The 23,019-nt window shown below is 37.1% G+C and overlaps 1 protein-coding gene across 1 annotated transcript in view; it reads right to left on the bottom strand.

Annotated features, from left to right (window-relative positions):
* CDH8 (cadherin 8) overlaps nt 1–23,019 on the bottom strand; it is a 126,526-nt gene that overhangs the window by 4,919 nt on the left and 98,588 nt on the right. The window contains exon 9 of the mRNA XM_082062834.1: nt 19,188–19,305. Within this exon, the coding sequence (XP_081918960.1) occupies nt 19,188–19,305 (118 nt within the window). The remainder of the gene's footprint in view (nt 1–19,187; nt 19,306–23,019) is intronic.

Here is a 23,019-nt window from a genome sequence, read left to right as displayed (position 1 = left end):
TCAAGTACATATTGGACAGCATTCTTTTCCTCCCCCCAATCCTTTCAAATACTGAAAAATAAATTTATCTGCCCATTTGACTTTCTCTTGCAAAATTAAAAATATCTCAGCATAAGTTGCATCCCTAATCCTTTTGTTTTAACCTTTCAAAGGAGAAAGACTATGTGGGGCCCAATTTCCAGCTCTTTCTGTCTTTAAGACAAATCCCACTCAGAAGTGTCACATCTGCAGTCATGTATTCAGAACTCCGGAGACTTTTACAGTTACATTACACATTGATTTCTTGTGCTGTAGAAATCTGTACTGATACAGCCTGTTCCTTCCTCTAAGCCTGGGCCAGGCCTCCTCTGTGGAGGCTGGAGGAAAGGACTGGGATGCTGAGCCCTCGCTGCCCTGCCCTTCACAGATGTGCAGAAGAAGTGAGGCACCTGCTTGGGGAAGAAATGGAAGAAAGAAACTGCTTTTGTTGGTGGCAGCTTCAGATCCCTTCCATCTTTCTGACACCCTGCTACACTGCCTGCTTCAGAACATTCTCATAAGGCAGAATCAGAGATTAAAACAAAGTAATAAAGGAAGAATATTATTAAGAGACAAACTGAAAAGGGCAGGAAAAATGAGAGGAAGGAGGAGAGGTGGAGAAAATAGAGTGTCCATTTCTGCATTCTGTGAAGCTATGCTGAGTATAAGAAACTACGTAATACCAGTAATGATTATCAATTATAGTCGAAAGAGAGATCAGATAAAGTGAAACATACACAAGTTATTTAGGACATTTAGCTGAACTATTTAAGTGTAAAAGAAGTTGTAATGGCTGAATAGTTGGCAGTAGGTAAGAAGAGGTGCAAGGCAAGGAGAGGATACAATAACCTTACTTATTTTACAGAGATACGGGTTTGTTTTTTTTTTGGTAAAAACTGCTGTGTTAGACTGAAGTTGAATTTATGGTGCCCAGAAAGAAACTGGCAAACAGAAGTAGTCAACAGGAAAAGCAAAAGGGAATGACTGAAATGTTTTGCCAATGGACGGCAAGTATTCAATTTCTCCTTGGGAATTTTGTTTAACAACAAATTCCTTCCCCTTCTTTGCTGTGTCCTGAAATACGTATACCTTGGTGTTGCTGGAGATGTGACTCTTGAGTAAAGAACAGTGACTCTAACTGACATTTTCGTTGGTTCCTAGAACTTGAAAATAATTCCTAGCAGCTGATTAGCAATAAACTCAATTTATCTGATTTGCTTTCTCCTCTCTGTGGACATTCCCCTTACCCGTAGCTGACAAACCAGCGGGAATCTCCTCCAGGAACAACCTCCAGCGCGGCTGCATGAATTAACTTGGCAGCAGGTGCTCAGCAGGAGAGGGGACAATCACTTTCCACTCATCTTTCCAATTAACCCACTGATCCTTCATTATAGCGCTGCTTAGGCTATTTATTTATTCATGTTACTTTTAGCAAAACAAGGAAAATGACATGCAGGAGAAAAAAAAAAAAAAAAAACAGCCTCTCTGTTTATAAAGCTCTGAGGGAACCTGCCCCAGGCAAAGAGAGACACTAAGTCTGTACCTCCAGTCAGTGAGGGACCTTCAGGAGCTCCTTTGACATTCTCAGTCCAAATGAGCCCCCCTGAATTCTGTACCCATCTATACGGGGAAGGGATTGAAGAAGTTCATTGAAATGCCAGAGTCCTATTAAATGCCATTTCACTGAGGACGTACCAACTACACGGGATGGACTAGGAGCTACATTCTGAGGAATGCTGTGAGATAAGTCATGTCCATAATTTTCTTAGCCCATTAAAGTTTTTTGCATCACTGTGAGGTCAGAGCAACACAGCTCCAGGAATATATAACTACAATTTAGATCTGGAGCTCATTTTTATGATTTTTTTAAACAAAACCAAATCAGTCATTTAGATCACCAGATGACTCTCAGTTTCTGGAGTTTACAAGCAGATTTGCAAAACAACCATGAAATAGACTGGTGTTGCAGTATCTCCCTCACAGCTGAACAAGGAATGATGATGCAGAAGGTCTTTACAAGATGTCCAGTGTGATTTCTAGACAGAAGTAGTTTGAATAACCACAACCGAGGACTTGCCTACAACTGGGCCAAGTGCCTGCAGCAGATTCCCAACTGTTCTCAAGGAGCCCTGATCTCTTTTGAGGTTCTTGCATGAAAGATTCTGAGAAAAAGCATCTGTAATAATTTTAATACAAAACTACTTTTGCGTTTTCTGGTCATGAGTGACTTTATGGCATTGACAGCAACCTGGACGTGAAATTAGCAGGCAGGAGTCAACTTCTTCATCTTCCACTTTGTACAAGGGTGCATGTTGCAATTTTAAGTCAGACAATACAATGACACAACCAAAGTAAAAACCAGAAGCAGTTGGTCAGTTTGCATCCAAGTGTCATTTTCTCTGCACACATTATTGCACTTCTTTAATTCCCTCATAGTCTCTGTAATATTTTGAGATCAGTGGACTTCCCTGCTGTGTAACCTTACACCTACATAGCTCTGTTTCCATCTTCTTCTATCCCTTTTATTATGTTCTCAGAAAGATCAAATCATTAATGGTATTAAGGACTTCATGGTAGAAATTGCTGTCTGTACTGGATATGTTACTTACGTGAAGAAAGACTAAATTGGAGATATTGCAGCTGGAAACACTACAACAACAGAAATAGGTTTCTTTGTGTTTATTAGAGCTATCTTTTTGTGTACATTTATTTTAGTCTAAAACAGACTCTCTGTAATACAGAGTCCTTTGACATAAGTAGAAGAGTAGCAAGAATAACCTTACTGTGATACTCCTGCTTTTCTTGATAATGAAAAGACAAGGATAGTGCATTTATTTCCCCAGGTCCCTTTCCCCTATGCTGCTCTCTAATAGGTGATTCCCCAACTTATACTGGAACCTGTTGTTGTTGATTAGTACAATAATTTTGTTTCACGATTAATCTTAGTATTTATCATGGATGTATTTATACACACTAAACACATTATTTAAGAACTCACATGTATATATCTTAATATATATACATGACTGTGTTGTGTAATATTTTACGTATGTACTAGAAGATCTCCCTTGATGATTGTCTCTAACAAAATGCGGTTGAACAGCAGTTAACAAGGAAGATGACCCTTTGCCTAATCTGTATGGTAAAGGCATAAATGATCTATTCAAGCAGAAGCCTTATAAAATAATCTGCAAATAAAAAGATGCCATTTTTATAGTACATTTTGTCTGATTTATGATAGCCAAACCATATGGGCACTGAAGCATTCACAGGTATTTCAAACTGACTTGTTTTTCATGAATGTCAAAATTTTGTGATGTCTTCAAAAAAGCAGATTGATGACTGCTATCAAACTTGATAGCAGACATCAGCTTCAAAAGAAAAAAGATTTTGTGCTATCAAAATTCAGCTGACGGATCAAACAGTGTCCCCTGCACCATAGTAACTCACAGGCCATAGTGACACATATAATGGCAATTTACAAAACATGCCTACGACACATTGGCAAACAGCTGAATGAATTTGTTTTTCTAGAGACCTGGACTTTCTGGAATCCCATAAAACAGCAATAAGAACACAGGGAAAAAAATATTTCATGGGGTAATATATACTGATGAGGAAGAGAATTGGAAAATGTCACTTTTTTGTATCTTTGATTATTTTTATTCTTTACCAATTGGCCTAAATAACAGCAGCTTATGCCAGAATCGAACTGCTGAATCAAACAATGAATAAAAAACCCAAACACATTTCCAGGTCATGTCTTCCTTTGCAGAAATAAAAAGTGCTGTTAGGCATTTTGAATCATGAGCAAAGTAATATTTCCTCATCTATAAGAATACATCACTCTCATATGGTAAAATTGCTTGGAAATGGGAATAATCATGTTAATACTACTGTGATGCACAACTTGTAGGAAATAAATTCTTGACAGAACAATAATAAAAAAACCCAGACAAATTAACAGTAAAGTGATGGAATAAGCATTTCCTCCTACCTTTTTCCTTTGAAAAATGTGAACTTTAGATAATAGTCTGTATAATTTCTAGTGCCATTCCTTTGGAAAAGTCTGAACTTTAGATAATTGTCTCTTAAGTATTCTAAAACTTTCCTTTGACCTTTAGTCCAGCAGAGCTATAATCAAACATATCTATATGGTCACTTGCAATTTAGCAGCAACTCTTATATTTTGTGCCTTGGGTTTTTAACCCATTGCAGGAAGGAGAGAAAACCCCTGCTGCTGAAATAATGATGCAGAAGCATGTCTTGAGTCTGAAGCACTACAAGTTTTATTGTTAATGGCGTAGAGAAATAATTAGGACATAGTACATCTCTTTTCAGTTTACAGATACTTAAGGCAAGTCAAACCAGGGAACTCTGTGCTCTGGGTCTGTTTAAGCCGCGCAGCTACCACAGCTGCCTGAACCGTATCCAACACACCTGATTTCAGTCCCCCCCACGCTGATGTTATGCCCATTTATCTCTTCTGAATCCCCTGGTGCAAGTTATGATTGACACTCCCATTATCTGAAGCAAATTCAGGCCAGTGAAGATGTAAGATATGCTAAAACAGCACCAGCTTTTGCCTCTCATTTTTTTCTGTGCTCAACAAGCCAGCCACAAACTTGTTTACTAATAACCACATTGCTTTGACATGCTTTACTTTATTCGGATCACATCACTACATGGCATGTGCATTGAATGTTACATCTGTAAAGTGTAAGAATTAATGCAGGTTGCCAAGCTCTAGTTTAGACAGAGAGATGAAATGGCTGTCAAATGTGCTTAGCATTAAAAATACATTATTAACACAGCAATTTGCATAGACTGATGGATCATTTTTTAAATCTACATATTCTAGTTAATTCTATTATCTTGTTATTTTAACCAAAAAGTTTCAGAAAGTAACACTGTGTTTTATAATGCTTTGATACAATAATGGCTATATTTTGCATTTGAAGCAAGAATTTCCATTACTGTATTATCAAATTGCAACAAAATGCTGCAAAGATAAATGAAAAAGCCAAAACATCCCAAGGCTTTGCCATCTGTATTTCTCTTTGGGGATAACGGATATTTGGGGATAACGGATATTTGGATATTTCTCTTTGGGGATAATGGATTCTTTTTACGAATGTGCACTTACAAGTGCAGTCTAGGAGCTGAAACCGATGTCAGACAGGTATCTGAGCCCCGTAGGTCACTGTGAGATTTACAGTTTCACATGTTCTGTTGATTTGGGGTTCTCTTATATGTAAAGCTGAATCTCAAGCAGATTCAACAAAATTTATAGTACTTTTGGTAGGTGATGGAAGAACTCCAAGCACGCTATCCTATGTTCTTCACCTTTCTCACTTGACACACATCCTTCAATTCGTACTTCAGTGACTTATTTCTAGGCTCTGGAAAAGTTCAGAGTCTCAGCTATGAAGACAATCCCAGGTGTCAGAAGTGAACCTTTCTTTCTAGAACATAAACTATGAATACTGTAGTGAGAAAAATAAAACATAAGCCGGAAAATTTTACTTTTTAAACGTGTTCTTGGCATTTATGTGAGTTTTACACAAAGGAACTGAACATCCACCTCTCCATGCCATGGTGATTGTCTTTGCTGTTCCAATACCGTACGAAGCATAGACGCACACACAGTAAGAATTTTTAAAAGATTACCAGTAGACTGTAAAACAGTCCTTTAAAACTGAATCTGGAATCGGACATATTAACCACATTGCAGTTTTGTTACAACAGTTAGAGAGCCAAATTCAAGCCATACCAGTGTATTTCTATTATGCTATTACTTTTTTTATAATGTTTACTTTGAAATACAGTGGCAGAAAGCAACTACCAGACTATAAAGAGAACAACCAGCATTTATTGAATTGCTGCCTATTTGTACTGGTGTAATAAAGGTCTTGTCAGCACTTCCATTACAAAATGCCAGTTTTCAGGGTTTTATAACTCTGACATAACAACTTACTATGAGAAGAAATTTAGAATGTGTATTCTCTGCCAAAAAGCTTTGAAAGTTAAATACAACTTACATTGGCTGAGGCATTTTAAGTCAGAAAATAAATTTAAAAACATTTTTTGACTTAACATTTTCTTGAGCTGGTGCCACTTAAAAAAAAGGTGGCTTTGATTTGAAGAAGTGGCAGATCCTGCAGTTCTTATATACACAGAACTCTCTTTAACTTCACTGAGAATAATTTCTGTGAGAGAAATGAAAGGAGTGCCATTGTACGTTTTTGTAAATGTCATCAAGAGTTGTATTAGCTTTTTGCAATTTGAAAAACTGAAATGCTACGGTATAAGATTGCCCCTGGGCACACAGGCAGCACGATAATGACTTTTTGAAGATATTCTCATATGCAGATTACATATAACAATAAGGATTTCTTATCATGAGGCCACTAATGGCAGTAATTTATACCAGAAGTTCCAAACTGGCATACACAGATTGTTGAGAATCAAAGCAGGTCACCAAGAACACGTGCATATGCATTTAAATGCCGAGACTACTGCAAGACCCAACTTTGCTGTGTATGTTGTGTGACACAACACGGAACTTGGAAAAAAGGAGGAGCCAGGGAAAGATGTCAGCATTTGAATTCTGCCTCACCACTGTAGAGATATGACAAATTCATTGCTCAAATTGGAAAATATCTCCAAACTATAACATTAGATGTTCTAGAGCAGGTGTCCTATAGCATAAGGTGTTCTAGAGTTTTCACAGAATTGTTGAGGTTGGAAGGGCCCTTTGGAAGTCGCCTGGTCTACCCTCCTGCTCAAGCACAGCTACCTACAGCCATGGACCATGTCGAGGCAGCTTTGAACATCTTCAAGGATGGACATTCCGTATATAGTGAAACATTTTTAGTCACAATTACAATACGTGTGCAACAAAACAGAAGATGTGTTGTTCATTCATTCTCTTCATATCAAGCTGAGAAGCTATAAGGTACGTCTCTATGGCAAGAGAACAGCTTGCATATCACAGTTAAATTATTCCCTATTGTCTTCTAATTAATGATGAAGAGTCTGCAAAGTACAAATGAAGCATATAGGCAGAAGCTGCAATAAAAATATGAAGCAGGATCAAGTATAAGTGTTACAAGAGACTAGGCCAATTATCCTGGCAAAGGAGATCTTAATATGCAAAAAACCCCTCCATGATCATGAATGAAAGCTTAAAGACAATTTTAATCTAGAAAAAGCTAAGTTCTTGATAAAAAGCTTTGAAGCAAGTGGTCCGGCTAGACAGATTGCACTAGAACTCTAAAGTTTTTAGCAAATACATCTTTTGGTCTTGCATGTTAGCAGAAGAAAAACATAAAATCAGAGAAAGTTGATTTGTTACAAAAAATATTTGTCTCATTTACAAATAGAAAATAGTAGTACAAAGACAGAAGTTGTAATGTTGTGGCATAGATTAAGATGTTACAGGAGGAGACATATGGTGTAGAACTGAGTCTAAACTACCTTTCTCTGCAGTATTGCAGTTAAGCAGTTAAGCTTTCGCTGCAGCTGTCGTTAGACTGGGCTCCACCATTTCCTTCCCTCATCTTCACAATAACTTGTACTTGTTTTCTGACTGGGAGTTTCAGAAGAACCAAAGAGACACCATGGTGCACTCTTGAAAACCTCAGTCTTTACCAATCCATAGGCAGCTGCTAATAGCTGTCATTAATGTCATATATGAGTATCAGATGAATGGTTTAGAATGTCTGCAGTGCGTGCATGGCACAACGACAGGCACAGTGATTAAGTGACTTGTCCAAAATTATACAGGAAACCTGTAACCAAGCTATAGAAAACAATTCTGACCTCCAGAACAGTTCCTTAACCAAAAAACCATCACTCCTATAGAGTGCTCTTAGATCACAATGGTCTAATCTTTATTGGGATGAGCATTATATAATTTACAGAAGGGTCATACATAATGGATGACAATGTTATAGAAAGTGACATGACACATTTAAGCAAGGTTAGGGAGTGACAAGTTCAAAAAGGCTACATGAGATATTTTTTATCTTATTCCTTATTACTTCCCATAACTTAGATTTTAGCTTTAATTTTAGGTTAAACTGAATGAAAGTTTCCCACCAAAACAAAGCAAAACCAAAGAGTTCTATATGTTTATATTAATGTGAAACTGTTAAGTCATTTATTACATTTTAAACATTAAAGAGAAGAAAATAAGTCAGTGTTCACATTCGGGACAGTCCAACATTGTACAGAATACAGCGGAGTACTTGCATCAAAATTCAGTGATTATTATTGATGCTCCTTTTAAGTTTTATGACTACAATAGCTAAGTCCAGTCAAAACTCCATAGGTAAGACTTTATTCCTGACTTATCTCTCATTATAGAATCAGATGTATGGAAAAAATGTTACTATAGTGTTACAGTTACTGCTCCAGAATGTACACAGCCCTTAGCCTATAGCAAAAGTGAGGTTTACTTAACTTGAACGCACAGTTAGTTTAGACCAAACTCAGATGATCTGCCTTTGCTATCTTAATATGGGCAGAGAGCGGCCACTGCCTGGCTGACAAAGTGTGACCTGACTGTGCATCCACCGGTGTCACCGTGGACGGGCCCCACTAGCTCTCCCTCTTCAACGCCATCAAGCAGACATCTGCTCCTTTTCTTCAAGTTCTTTTATTCATCTCTCCCTAACAAGCTGCCTTATTATCTCACTTCACACAGGGGCCCATCTTCACTCCCTCTATAATCAGCACTGATTACCAAGTATGCACATCCTATCATTTTAGGATACGCAAACTCTCTCGCCAGACTAGATGGGTCAACTTATGCGTTACATTTACTTTCTGCATTTGTCTCAGTATGGAAGATCTTTGCATTCAGTAAAATCACATACTCTACCTCTTTTCTGGCCTCTGAATGGGTTGCCTTCTAGGCATATTTATTATATAAATATTAAATGCTAATAATTACATAAATATATCACTAATTACTGGATGCTTGCCAAACAGAATACATCCTAATTAGACAGAATTAAATGAAGACCAACAAAGTGACTCATTTTACAGCAAGGCCACCCATACAAATTACAAAATTAGAAGTTGATGGGAAAATATCGTAAGTGGTACAAAAAACCCCCAAGCAACAGAATAAAACATTTTCTCTCTTTAAAGCTTGATATGAGAAGTTCTGGTCACAATGATTAAAAAAAAATCAGATTTCCTGCATTTTGTCACTGCTGTATTTGCTTTTGCCAGAGAAATACAGCCCATTCTTACTCCTTAAGAGGAGTAAGAAGGAAATTAAAGGGCATGGAATAAATGTGACCACACCAGGAAGGTTCAAGACAATGTATAGATATAGAGTTCACATAATAATCAATGTAATGGTCATTTAATGGGAAGAATGACTGTGATTCCAATAATAACGACTTCCTTCCTGCACACCACTTGTGTAATGGGTTCAAAACAAGACGCGAATTGAAACATGGCTTTTGTCTTTTTAATTCACATTATAATGTTAGTTGCCCAATAGTTTTTCAGACAAGCCTTGAGGCTAAATGTGAAAAATTAATACCTTCTATTTTAATGGAGGATCCATGTGCAAATAGCCCGTATGTATCTGTTGTAATGACACAAGAAGATTTTTACTAATCAAAGGAAAATTCAACAGCTACACAGTGATGATTCCTGCCTACTGTTTTCATTTTTAGCCGGTTTAGATTCTTCCTCTAGTACAACAGTATTGGGGTTCTTCTAATCATTAGTACAACTGAAACTTTAAAATGGGACTCCTGTCTACTTTATGATTAATTGACAAAAGTACAATTAGAGCAACTACTAAATTAATTGTTATTCCTCCTCAACTGGCTGTATTTAGAACATGATAAAACAAAGAAACATTCCATAATGAGAGCAACCAACACATTCACAAGGTGCAAAAGAAGGAAGAAAAACGGTCTTGTGCCGTAATTACCAATTAGGTACTTAGAATGAAAATGCAGGTATTCAAAATGAAACCTCTCAATGAGGTGAAAACAAAGCGGGGTTTCTGAAGATGCCCTAGGTGTCTGTCAGCCAATATACCGAGGTGGTGAAGGGGTAGAGGCCTAACCAGAACCTTCAGCTCTAGGACATCATTCATTCTACTCCGTAAATTAAACCCATTTAGGAGAAATTAACCATAGTCGGTGTATTGTCCATGAACACTTCCACTACAGGAACTGTTTCTTTCAGAAGACCTGGAGGAATTAGATCCACCCATGAAACCAGAAGTGGTAATTTGGCAGAAATCTCACAACATATTTTCAGAAGATAGCTGATTAACAATCTATATTCAGTTATAAATACAACTATGGAATACATTTGAAGTCTTAGAATGCTGTTAGCTTTCATGGAGTTCATGTTTTTAAAATACTTAGGGAACCTTTGAAAATTAAAGGGCTATTGGAGCAATGTTTCGTTGGAAAACAAATTCCAGAGGTTTGGTCCTGTGGATTCTACTGTTGTCCTGAGAGCACTTAGTGGAGTCATTAAGAACAACGCCTTTCTGTCTGCTAAGCAGTTCAGCTTTGAGACCCTGATTTAATGTTTATTTTTCCCATTATGTGTCTGAAATTAAGTCACACTGAAGATGCTATTTGTTCTTATCTTTGTTGTTTCTTTCATCCTTGTTCCATATTGTTACTAAAATAGATTTATTTTCATGCTAATTTGCTGACCAAGTTCTTTTTTTCTTCTGATTTGTTTTCATGACGCTTTATCCCTTGCTTAGTCTTTTAAAGTCATGGCAATGTTGCTCACTTTCCTTGAGTTTTATTATAAAATTAAAGAAATAAACTGGAAAAAGTTCAGTATGTTACACTATCTGAGCATGATGAAAGTCCTGCAGGAAAAAAATTCACAGCTGTCCAATGCATCTCCTCATCATGAGTAAGCACGGTCGTACATATGGTGCACAACACTGACCTCAGATCTTTTTCACTCAGATTGCATCTGGTTCTTAATTAGTCTGATTTATAAAATGAAACATAATTGATGCCTTGGCAACATTATGTTGCTAGCAGCACAAATAATAAATCAAGAACAAGTGAAATAAAAGTCTCTTTAGTCATGTATGCATAATGTCATGCTGCATTTCTACAGCATTAGCCTGTATTTCAGCACTCATGTTTTATACTGTTTTGGGCTGGGTCATGTTTACATAACCGTCCTGAAATAGCTATGGAATTGTGATTGATTCATATGATAAAAAAGGTCCTTTCTGCAAGGATGCGATGCAGTGGAAATTAGTCTTATTTTCCAGTGTGCAACTCTTCTGTAGTTGTCTGAGAGTTTGTATAAGTGAGGCTTCGAAAGACATTGTCATCACAGAGCTCAACTGAAACAGGATTGAAAAGTTAAACAGCATTTGGAACAGAAGTGCTCCCAGAGAAACACTTTGCCAGCTACAAAACTATAAAAAGTACAGACGTGCTGTGTGACACAGCAGAGCTGACGAAGAGCCTAAAGATGCCTAAAAGAGGACAATCGGCTTACCAGATGGCCCCCTCCTTGCTGGTGCATTCATCAGGTTGGCCTGTCCAGTTGAATGAAGACTTGATGGATCACATCTGGCTTAGGGCGGAGGAGAGAGGGAATCTGTCTGGAGCCCTGCATCCTGAATACAGGAGAGGAGTGAATAAGGTTTCAGACGGACAGAACAGACAGTCGTCAATGTGTGGAGGAGCTTAGCAGCCGAGTTAGCTTTTGAAGAGTTGATTCTATTTTTCTGCCATTCAGTTTCAGCTAGAGCAGCTACGTGCACCAAGAAGAATTAATCTCTTTAGCCTACTGAAGTGGTGAAACGCATATAACCATTGTAAGAAGATGTAAATCACCCAGATAGGGCTAAAAAGTATGTTTGCAGAGAAACTGCACTTAGTCTTCACTTGTTCGGTGGTTCTAATTAGAAAGAAATCCAGAAAGAGCAGTGATCTGCATGCAAGAAGAAAGATGGAAAGACAGCAGAAGCAGGTGTCAGTGAAGGAAGTGGCACAGAAAGGATTGGAGTGGAAAAATGCTGGTTTCCCATCTACATTAATGTAATCTTCACTTCCAAAAATAATATCACAATCTTCTATGCCAGGGAAGATGTTTCAAATCACATTCAATTGATATTAAACATCAAGGAAAAACAGAACATCAGGGAATAACAGAACGTAGTCAATAGTGATGATAATAAAGAAAGAAGGGGGAAAGGAAGCAGAAAGCTATCAGGTATGAAAGATACATACTGAGAAGATTTTCACCAACATTCGCAGACTAGATGGGACTAACACTACTTTACCATGGAAAAGTATAACCTTGCTAGAAACACAAAATGGTGTAGTAAAAGGAGTTGAATTTATTCAACTACTACGTGAAATCATACGATGGACATGGAAATGCATTCTAGTGCCTGGCAAGCAGAATTTTTGAGTATTACTGGAATGTATTGGGGTCCCTCAGTAATAGTAACATTAACGTGAAATTCTACCAGTCTTCCAGAATTTGGGAGTACTCTAAAGATCTGGAGTGCCTATTTCCACCTCGCGTTGCTTATCACTTTATCACTAGCAAAAAGGGCTCATCTTTTTGAGTCTTTAGACACAGTCTGTTACTTCATAGGATACCATTACATCTTAGAATTCTGTCAGATATGTAAATATGAAAATCGATTACTATTCCTACAAAGAACGATCTAACGTAGTTTCTGATCCAAAGCAGTTTCAATCAGGTCAGTTGTCTAAGGACTAAGGATGACGGAACCTGACTACGATAAACGAGTAACTGCATTTTGTTTTTAACTGAGAAAGGTAAGTATGCAAATATAATTAAGAGCTTTCTAAAATATGATTTCACGTCAGAATAGTCTAAATCCACAGAACTAAAATGTTTCATGGATCTTAGCTCCCTTAACTGTCACATGATTTGTTTTGATAAAATGTAGCCCTTTTATTCAGCAAAATACCAACACCTTCATACTTTCCTGTTTTAACGTCCATAACTTACAGTTTATAACATAAGCAAAAAAATAACTTATTGAAGAAAATCTTTCAACCACAGTAAAAGGAAATATTTCAATAACTTTATATTAACAATTTCATTATTAACTACATCATTCCTAGAAAAATCAATAATCTGAGGTTGTTCTAGAATCCTCAGTTTATAAAAATGTTGAACTTTGCTATTTAAACAGCTCCAGTTTTAATGCCATGCTGGGAAAAGATTGATAGTATGATATTTATAATATATTTTTTCAGACTGTGAACACTTCTTGGGAAACACGACGTGTGGCTGTGGCTGGCAGATCCTGGCACAGGAGTGCCAGCTGATAGCTTAGTTTGGGTTGGTTTTAATACATTGGAATCATGTATTTTTAACTCCAGTACTTTCACACTGAACGCACCTTGCTATGCAAGATTTCCGTGTGATTTCTGGTGACAAAACTATGCCTGTTAAGAGAGACACTGAGCTGTTTCTTAGATTATACAGCATATCCTTATACAACTTTCGAGCAGTCTTCTAGATGTTATTGCATACCACTAATATTGACCGACACAATAGAAATCAGATGCAAGACACACCTCTGTTTTACTTTTCAAGAAAATCACTAACAAGGATGTGATTTGGTACGTTTTAGAATTGTACTTTGAAAGTCAATTATTGACATATAAAAGAAATGAAGATGTTAATTAAGCACATTAGAAGTATATAAGCATGTGCTTTCCCTTGAGAATTGCCATTGTGAGACACCCTCTGGCATAGATGGCAGCTGGGGCATGTTTCCCAAGGCTCTTGAAAAATTGCATTGAAACTGCAAAAATATATGAGGTTTTACTGCTCATATCCAAGAGACCATACGGGTGCTGTTATTCTAGATGTTCATTGTACATCCATCAAGAAATGATGGGTTTAATGATGTCCTTCCTAAGGCTATTTGTATCTGAGGTCAATGGGTTAACTTTTAAGTCGGGCAAAGTGGAAGGAGGGCAATGAAATAGCAGTGCCACCTCTTCGGTCTCTGAGGTATATATATGGAAAGGAAAGTCAATCAAAAACACAGGAGGAGCTTTAGCTGGCAGCTGAGACAATGGCAGAGACACTTAGTGCGGAATGCAAAAGGAAACTGATTCATGGAAAGAAACTCATCTTAACACATGAGAGTCACTCTTGTGGGAACAAAAGCCTCACCCTCCAGGTATGCATTTGACAGATGTTGCTAAAAATATTTTCAGGAAAAAAGATGTGGAAGAAATCTGGGTTTTATTACATTAAAAACACAGCGACACAGAAGTACTTTCAAAAATGAAGTACCGCTGATCATTTGTTTTTATTATTTGGGATATCTAAATGCCTGTAATTGTCTTCTCTAGCTATTTCTAAATAGTTTAGAAATCATTTTTCCTAATGATAAAGAGGTGATAAGAAATAGCAAGTATTTTAAAATAAGATGTGCAATAGTATACAAAGGCATGCAAGTCAGTTAGTAATTGAAGTGATTATACCAGGCTGTTTCCTTTTAAATACATGACACATTGCTTATATTTTCAAGACAGCACAATGAGGACAGAACTGACAGATTAAACTCGCTAGATTGAAAGAACAATAGAAATGGACATTTAAACGTGAACATTCTTGGAGCCATTTAGGTATCCTAGGTATAATAGACTAAGCATGGCTGAGAATAAATTTTAAGTTTGTTATAGAGAACCAACAGAACAGTTCATTACGGAAGGATATATAATGCATTTAAAATGAAAAAAACCCTTCTTCACTATGCACTCACTAAAATCAGTTTGGCTCAAATTCAGAGCTCAAACTCACCAGATGGACATTGCATATTTTGGGGAGAAGGGAGGCTGATGACTTATAAATCTGTTTGACTTCTGCAGGAATATGAACGCATGCAATGAAGATGGTTCTCTTTGGCCAAAGAGAAGGCCTGCCCATGTTCCAAGCAACCCCATGATAGTTTCTACTGCATCAGCCCTAGATAAGGTATGTAATATCACATGTATGCAATAGAGATGCAACATTTCTTCTGTAAGAAGAGCTAACTGCATCCAAAGGCACCATAGAACATTTGATTTGGGGTTTATTCCATTAGGAAACAGAATTTGGCACAAAAAAAATAGAATAGCAATGGAAACATCTTTTGGGAAAAAAGCTAAGTCTCTTTACTTTATGGCAGAGATGTATTTGCTAGTTTTTGAAAGTAAAAATTGCAGTGGCAGCATAGAAAAATGTTTACATCTGTGAAAACGCTTTTATCACAAAATTCTGTTCTCACTTGAACAACCTAAAGAAACCGTAAGAACATTAGGAATTCAGTGCTGAAAACAGGTATTGCTGTGAGTGCATTGTTTGGGATGCAGGAGACAATCCATGTACTGCCATTAGATTTTAGGCGATGCGTTGTGAAGACCACTCACCTGAAAAAAGACTGTCAACAAATGCTAATTCCAGTTCCAGAGGTCTCATTTCAATTTACTGATGCCATGACAGTACAAAATCCTTATCAGTTGTCTAAGCCCCTTACAGTTTTTGTCATCTATTGTGATCCTACGGCTTTTTTTGGAAGAGTTAATTCCATTTAGCTAAGGAATCTACGACACATTGCTAGTGTTTCAACACCTGCGTTAACATCAAATATATTTCATTACATTTTTCCCTGCCCAGCTCTCCAGCCTGTCCAGGTCTCTGATGGCAGCACAGCCTCTGGCATGTCAGCCACTCCTCCCAGCTTGGTGTCACCAGCAAACTTGCTGACAGTCACTCTATTCCCTCGTCCAAATCATTGATGAATATATTGAATAATACCGGCCCCAGCACCGATCCCTGAGGCACTGCACTAGATACAGGCCTCAACTGGACTCTGCCCATTGACCACGACTCTCTGGCTTCTTCCCCTCAGCCAGTTCACAGTCACCTCACTACCCGCTCATCCAGACCGCACTCCCTCAGTTTAGCTTGGTAACCAACATTTGAGCTCAGAAAAGAACAGAAAGAACAGGTAAGGAGATATGGAAAATAAAGATTGCTAAGAGATGATCTACAGCCATTCAGTGAAATGTATGATGACGTTCTAAATTTACATTTTTACTCCACTTAACATCAGAAAGGCACTACGGCCCATACAGTTTTGGGCATCGTGTCTACAGAAGGGATTGTAAAGATGCAAATTTAACAGACAAAACAAAGAAAGGATACCAGTATATCATTTCAAGGAACAGATTCTGCTATGATCACAGGATAATTTCTATAAAGCATAATATAATCTTAGGAGAAGTGGGTTTTTTGTGAATTCTGATGAAGATACAGTGTCGTGTCACTCAGTTAAACATATTTGGCAATAACACATAGCCAATCATAATATTTGTAGCATATTTGGGCAGCACAGTTAATTACAGAAGTATCATGTGAACTTGCCTTAGGGCAATCTGGAAAGTTCAAACAATAGAATCAGCTTGTAGGCAACAAACTACATTAATTAATGGTTATGCTTATGTTCCATATAGCAAGAGAAAATTCCAAAATACATGCATCTTATGTATTTGTTAGTATGAGGGACAGAAACAGAACATCACAGCTTTCTTCCCATGGCAAATGCCAAACTGTGTTGTTTGCATACTTGTGCCACCTGATCAGAGAACGACATTACTGCGTGAAGCAGAGCAGCCATTGCCAAATGCCGCAACGTTATGTAAAGAAAACACAATCCAAAAGTAATATCATTTCACATTGCTCTGGAGGAGGAGCACTTCTGTTTATCTCTGCACTTGAGAGAACTTTGGAGAAAGGCAAGATGTGAAAAATAATTTAAAGAAAGAAAAAAAAATAGTTCTAGTAAATAAAAGAGTGGGCTCTTATATCGGGTTTCCTGAGAAAAGGAAATCCATTTATAATATGTGTAAGAGGACAGCATTTCTTCAGTAGCCATCAAGTCAGTCTCTGCTGCCTTGAAGAGTTTGGCAGGGCCAAGAACACGGGAGGAAGTTGAGGCCGAGGTCATGGGCAGAAGATGTCACGGCCTTTGCACACCAGTGTGAGGAAACATTTTTCTGTGCCAGGCCTCAGTAGGTCGAGCACTGATCTGAGCCTCAGAAACACAATTCTCCAGAAATCAGAGTCGGCTCTACTATAGGCATTTTCTTACACTACTTCTAACAAATGATACCAAGCAGGCTTTTGGACAGCCCAAACACTATGGAGAAATTGACTTGAGAGTTCAGGTTTTTTAGGAATACTGGAGTTTTTTGAACAAGAATAATCACTCGTGCTTACCTAGATCTATGCAAGACCAAGTCATGGCCAAGTTCATTGTTTAAGTGGCATAGCTACATAAAGACTTAAAGATTTATGATGTATAAATGACATGAAGTCTCACCTCAACTAAATTATACCCTGACTTTACTTTTACAGGAATACTTGCTTCCTATGGGAGATCATGTTCTAGCATCAACTGCATCCCTGGCTGAGCAATTTGATAGAGAAGGTTGGCATGCACCGCTGCAATTTTATTCTTGGATGCTAAAAGATTAAATCAGAAAAGCCTCCTCCAGTGGATCTTCAATTTCAAAATATTTCAATTCACTGTTTTAAGAGGATTTACACATTTAACTGATTCAAATGCATTAAAACACTGTGTAAGACTGAGTGGCAATGTTGTAACAAAGTTAATTTTTCTGAACCATGTTAAACTGAAAGGTTCCTACTCCCACTCAGATCAGGAGTCATTTTGCCATTGGCTGTCACTAGGAGTAAAAGTGGGTCTTAAATGGGTAACAGACTGGAAGGACATGGGTAATTAGTGATGCGAGCTAAGTATTTAAACACAAAGCGAAATGCGAAACACTAAGACCTTTTTTACTTTGTCATGCTGTGCAAAGCAAACCACCTCACATTTAGGATGCTTAATTCAATTTGTTTTACACTACTGATGATTATGAAATGCATTTTGAAGATGTTTGTTTTATCTTCTCCTGTAAGTGCAGACAACATACAGAGACTTATTTCCTAGATGAAAGTACAAATATAAGTAGAGAGGCACTTCGTGAATACTATATGAAAAAAACCTTATCTAATGAAAATTAAAATTCAGGATGTATTTAAGCAGATTTAAGAATTCAGGTGTTTCTAGTATAATTTAACAAAAGGGAGGCATCATTCTTCTTAGTTGGAGCAGGTAGAATAAAAAATGAAAACGCCATTTTATCTTTATTTGAAATGTCATGTATTTTACACTCATGTACTTACACTTCACACATACATCTGCCTATTAGTAGAGGACTAAATAGGGATTTCCCTCATCATTATTTCAAATAAGTGAAAGAAGAGACTGAATTTGACTAAAGTTCCTGACAAGGTAGTGTTTTATTAAAAATAAAAGCCAAAATGGAAAAACTTTCCTGAATATTCAAGTAAGTACAAATACATAAAGCACTATTTATAGCATTCTTGTGATCATTCCCAGCTCTTTCTCACAATGACCTTCAAATATACCTCTTTGCCAAAGAAAAGGATCAGTGTAAATTTATTACTCAGCAATATTAAATGGGTCTTTTTTTCTATCATGCATGAAATTCCACTTCTCTACTACTACGAAATGACACTGTGCCCTTCCAGAAGGGCTCGAAAGCACAGCCATGCAAAGTGCCCTTCTGGGTTTTGCTGACCTAGAGGATTTATCTTTCTAGTAAAAGTGCCCAACTGAAATACTCTGGAACATCCATACGCACAACAAACAAACTTAAAAGGTGTTTCCTTTGGGGGATTTAGTAGATACTAGATTTTATGCTCCCATCTCCATCCAGTTGACGTAGGATCAACATTTATTTACCAACATAGTTTCAGATTTTCTTCTTACAGCATCTCTCTGGATATGCCAAATTAATTAACCCTCCCCCCAACAAACAAAAAAAACCCCAACCAGTAAATATTTAATTTTATTTAGGCCAGTGGATCTAAATTTAGTATTCATTTTGCTTTCTTATCTACTATAAAGACATTGGAAATAGCTTAAGAGATATAATAAAGGTATAGTTAAACAGATGACCTACATTGTAATTGCCCAAGAGACAAACTGGTAAAGTAACCAGAAGTCAACAAAGCAATTCAAAACAAACTTGTTCAGATACACATTACATATATTTTATATTTACCTTCATTTTTCTTGATGGTGAAATTTGGATTGTTGACCATTTCAGGAAGAAGACTGTACAGGAAATAATGGCCATTTTTAGGATCGTCTTTGTCAATGGCACTGACAATCTGAATTACCTACAAGAGAAAACACTCTCATTACGTATTCACACTCCTGATAAACATACAGTATTGAAAATACCATTCCATTCTATCAGACATGTTCTCATGAACAGTAAGGTTAGAAGAGGAGAAAGTGTTTGGATAGCCAGAATAAATGTGAATAATAAAATAACTTTGTATGAAGCACCTCATATGATTTCTATGACCAGCTACAGTATCTGCAGCATATTTACCTCCATTTACCTCTTTTACCTCCAGCCTTACTCAGATACTGCAGTTGATCACCTTCAAATCATACAAAGTTGCAGAGGAATATAAAAGGAGAAAATATTATTTTAAAAGAATCAGATTTGGTTAAAAAAAAATAAAATATCTACTGGAGAAAGTTTAAATTGTTTAAAAACTGTATAAATCGATTTGTTTTTAATAATCGCAGCTGCCAAGGTGGAAACTTTGGTATGTTTTCAAACACATGTATTAGAAGAGATGGCCGAAAAAAGGCCTAACATAGCTTTAGTTTAAAGAAGTACATCTCCAATTTAACAGCGGCATAATGGATCCCAGCGAGTTAAACAGCGTGAAATATATCATCACCTGAAAAATGTCTAAGCTTTCTCTTTGCAGAGCTCTAAGGCACTAAACTATCCACACACGTCAGGTGCGGGGATGGACCAGGCACCACTCATTCTGCGTCACAGGTAAGTGTAATTCAGAATGGAATCCCAAACAATCTTTAGACAGATATATTTTATGATTGTCCCATTTTCCAAACACTGCTAGAATGGAAAAGCAACGGGAAAAAGGATAATGGTACAGCAAAGTCTAGAAGGTCCAATGCACATAGGAGGTACCGTTTATCAGATGGTTATGCAATTTTATCTCTACTGGCTACATAACTATTAATTCTTTGCAGCATTATGTAAGAACCAGACTGTAAAAAATCACTTCATTGTCTCCAGTGTTTCAATTAATACACCTGAAAGCCGGCAGCCAAGAGCACTCCTGATATGGGTTTTCAGCTCACGGAAATTTTATGAAATAAGCTTAGAGTATCATCTAGATTGGAAAAATTAAAGAAAAATCTAGGCATGTTCATGGTTGCTGTGTTTTTTTTCTTTCCAGGAAGTATAGATACCTCTTTATATCTTATAGAATCCTCTCTTATATTTCAGTTCTTTCCATCCATTCCCTTCACTGTTTACCAAATAATTCTTTCTCTGAAAATGCAGCAAAAATTATATGCAAAAGAGAGGGTTAGTGGAATACTACATTTGTTGTGTTACATGCACACATCAAGGAATTAAGAGTTAGTGTTCCCATAGCAACCTTATTTCTTTGTGCGTTTGCATTAAAATAAGCTCTTAAAAAAACCCCAACATATATACAGTGACACAAAGCTGCTGTATCGTTTACTCCATAGGGGTGAAAAACATCCAGTAATTCTCATTACCACATGTTTATTAGTGAGCTGATAGGTGTACTCTATTGCTCGGTGTTGTGTGATCATGTAACGGAACACTACTCAGGTAATTCTCCAACTCTTAATTTGTGGTTCATAACATGGTAGAGAATCTTCCAGGGCTGAGCTGCCTCACCCATCGCTACAGATGGTTCTTCTTTCCCAGTAATAACATGCGTAACAAAGGTGTTGCATATAACAAACTTGGTCAATACTAATAATAAAGAAATCAAAAACTGATGTGTTTCACTATCAGCACTATGGTGAAAGTTAATAAGCCTTTGGCTGTTCAATCTTGAAAATTCTGAAATTCTGCCATCTAAAATTTCAACTTTGATATTGTATTAAAAATTCATGCTTGTATTTGATTCTATGCATACATGTAGTAGAAACACATCAAGTCAGCATATTTTGCTTAACAGGCAGCTCTGGTTTGAAATAAGTAGTTAAATGAACCCCTAGGACAGGTTGGTATTATAGTCTGCAGGTTTGTATTGCTTTCCTACAAAACCACATATGTCTGAAATAGTATTTATAAAATATTACCAATATAATCATAATGAATGATGGAGAAGGATCAATGGAAAACCAAAGTTCTTATCAATGTATTATATCTATCTGTACGAGTTTAACGTATGATACTGTTTGAAAGTCTTTACCTGCAATCCGACTGAACCTGACTCAGAATGACTCCTTGTCATTAGTAAACTGTTCCCTACTTTTATTAAAATTGTTCTTCTTCCAACTCTGATAAAATTTGTGTGGTTACATTGGTGTTGATGGTTATTTCTGAACTGCCTTGTAGACTCACGATACCATCAGCCGGAGACCCAGCACAGCACAATTCTAACTTTGCCTTTTCAGCTGGAGCCAGACCTTTACTGCTACAACTGCATTTTGCCATATGAAGGAGCTTTGACTCTTCAGAGAGATCAAGATCCATCTGAAGATTCCTCCCATTAGAAAAAGCCAATTTTATTAAGACAACTGAATAAAATAGAGTCAAATTGCAAGAGACTGATGAAACATTGTACTCGGTTTTATATTGCTCTAGTTTAAACACTGGCTTGAGCACTGATTTATCACCACCTGCACTACTTAAGTGTTGGAAATTTGGTAGCTTTGTTTGGAGCAAACAGCACTTCACTGAAGTCACCCAGTCTGCGTGTGGACTGGGAACAGTGAGCGAGGCGCTTTCTTACTCAACGACACAGCTGTTCTGGTCTGGTAGTATAGGACAGTAATGTCTAATAGTGGGGCTGCAGAAGAATCAGCTGTATGGCCAGAGCCAGCAAAACCATCAATGTTCTGGCTTTAGTAAGTGGAATTACACAAAAAGGGAATAATAGCAAAAGGCATGAGATGTTTTTTGTTTTTCCTGCTGCTACTGTAACAGTACATTCAAATCTTCCTGCTCCCCCCCAAAAAAACCCCAAACAAACAACAAAAAAATACACAAAAAACCCAACAAAGTGATGAAAAAAAATGTTTCTGGTCACTTTCTGTTGCGTGTAAAAATGTGGAAGGAGCACGTAAATATGTGCAGAGAAAAATACACTTCTTCCTCCTCTCTTTCCTCTCCTAGTAGCTGTAGTACCTCTATTGCTAGAGGTAGGTTAAAGCAAAGAAAATGCATCTGGCAATGTTATACATCAACAGTTTTTAATACACCCTGTCACATCACCAGCAGCTGCACTTGCCACTTGCAATTATATCAGAACCCAAAATAGAACACTTAGAAACTGAACTGGCATAGATGGTTCAATATATTTAGGGGCTGCAAATAAGCTTTTATAAAAGGTTCAAATGTAATCTCCCTTATGGTAATTCAAATTTGATTTAAACTTAGATTTAAGTTGAGCTGCAACTGTAAATAGATTAGAATACCTTAACACGATTGTGCCTTTCCTGCACATGTAACATTCCAGTTTAAACTTTGGAGAACTATCCCAATTAGGCTTTTGCTGCTATGTAAGAGAGTAGTGTCTTTCTCGTATTAGCTATTTCATAGCTCAGATGTTTAATATTTTGAATTCTGCATCTTAACTGATGAATGTGATTTCTTTCAAAATGTGAATGTAGAATAACCAGCATAAGGGAAAACAAAGAGGTGCTGTAGATACTAAAATCTGTACAGGAGCTGATAATTTTTGAATGAAGACTTAAATTTAGAACCTAACCTTGGTGATTATTTAGGATTGGTTACTGTTCCCATAATGTTATTTGTTTAAAACACAGAATAAATTGCAGGATCAGTGCCACCTCATCCA

The sequence above is a fragment of the Streptopelia decaocto genome (assembly GCF_964273445.1).
Source record: "Streptopelia decaocto genome assembly, chromosome: 11".
Lineage (NCBI taxonomy): Eukaryota > Metazoa > Chordata > Aves > Columbiformes > Columbidae > Streptopelia > Streptopelia decaocto.
The sequence above is the reverse complement of the archived record's forward strand: the minus strand, read 5'-3'. Positions and strand labels throughout refer to the sequence as shown.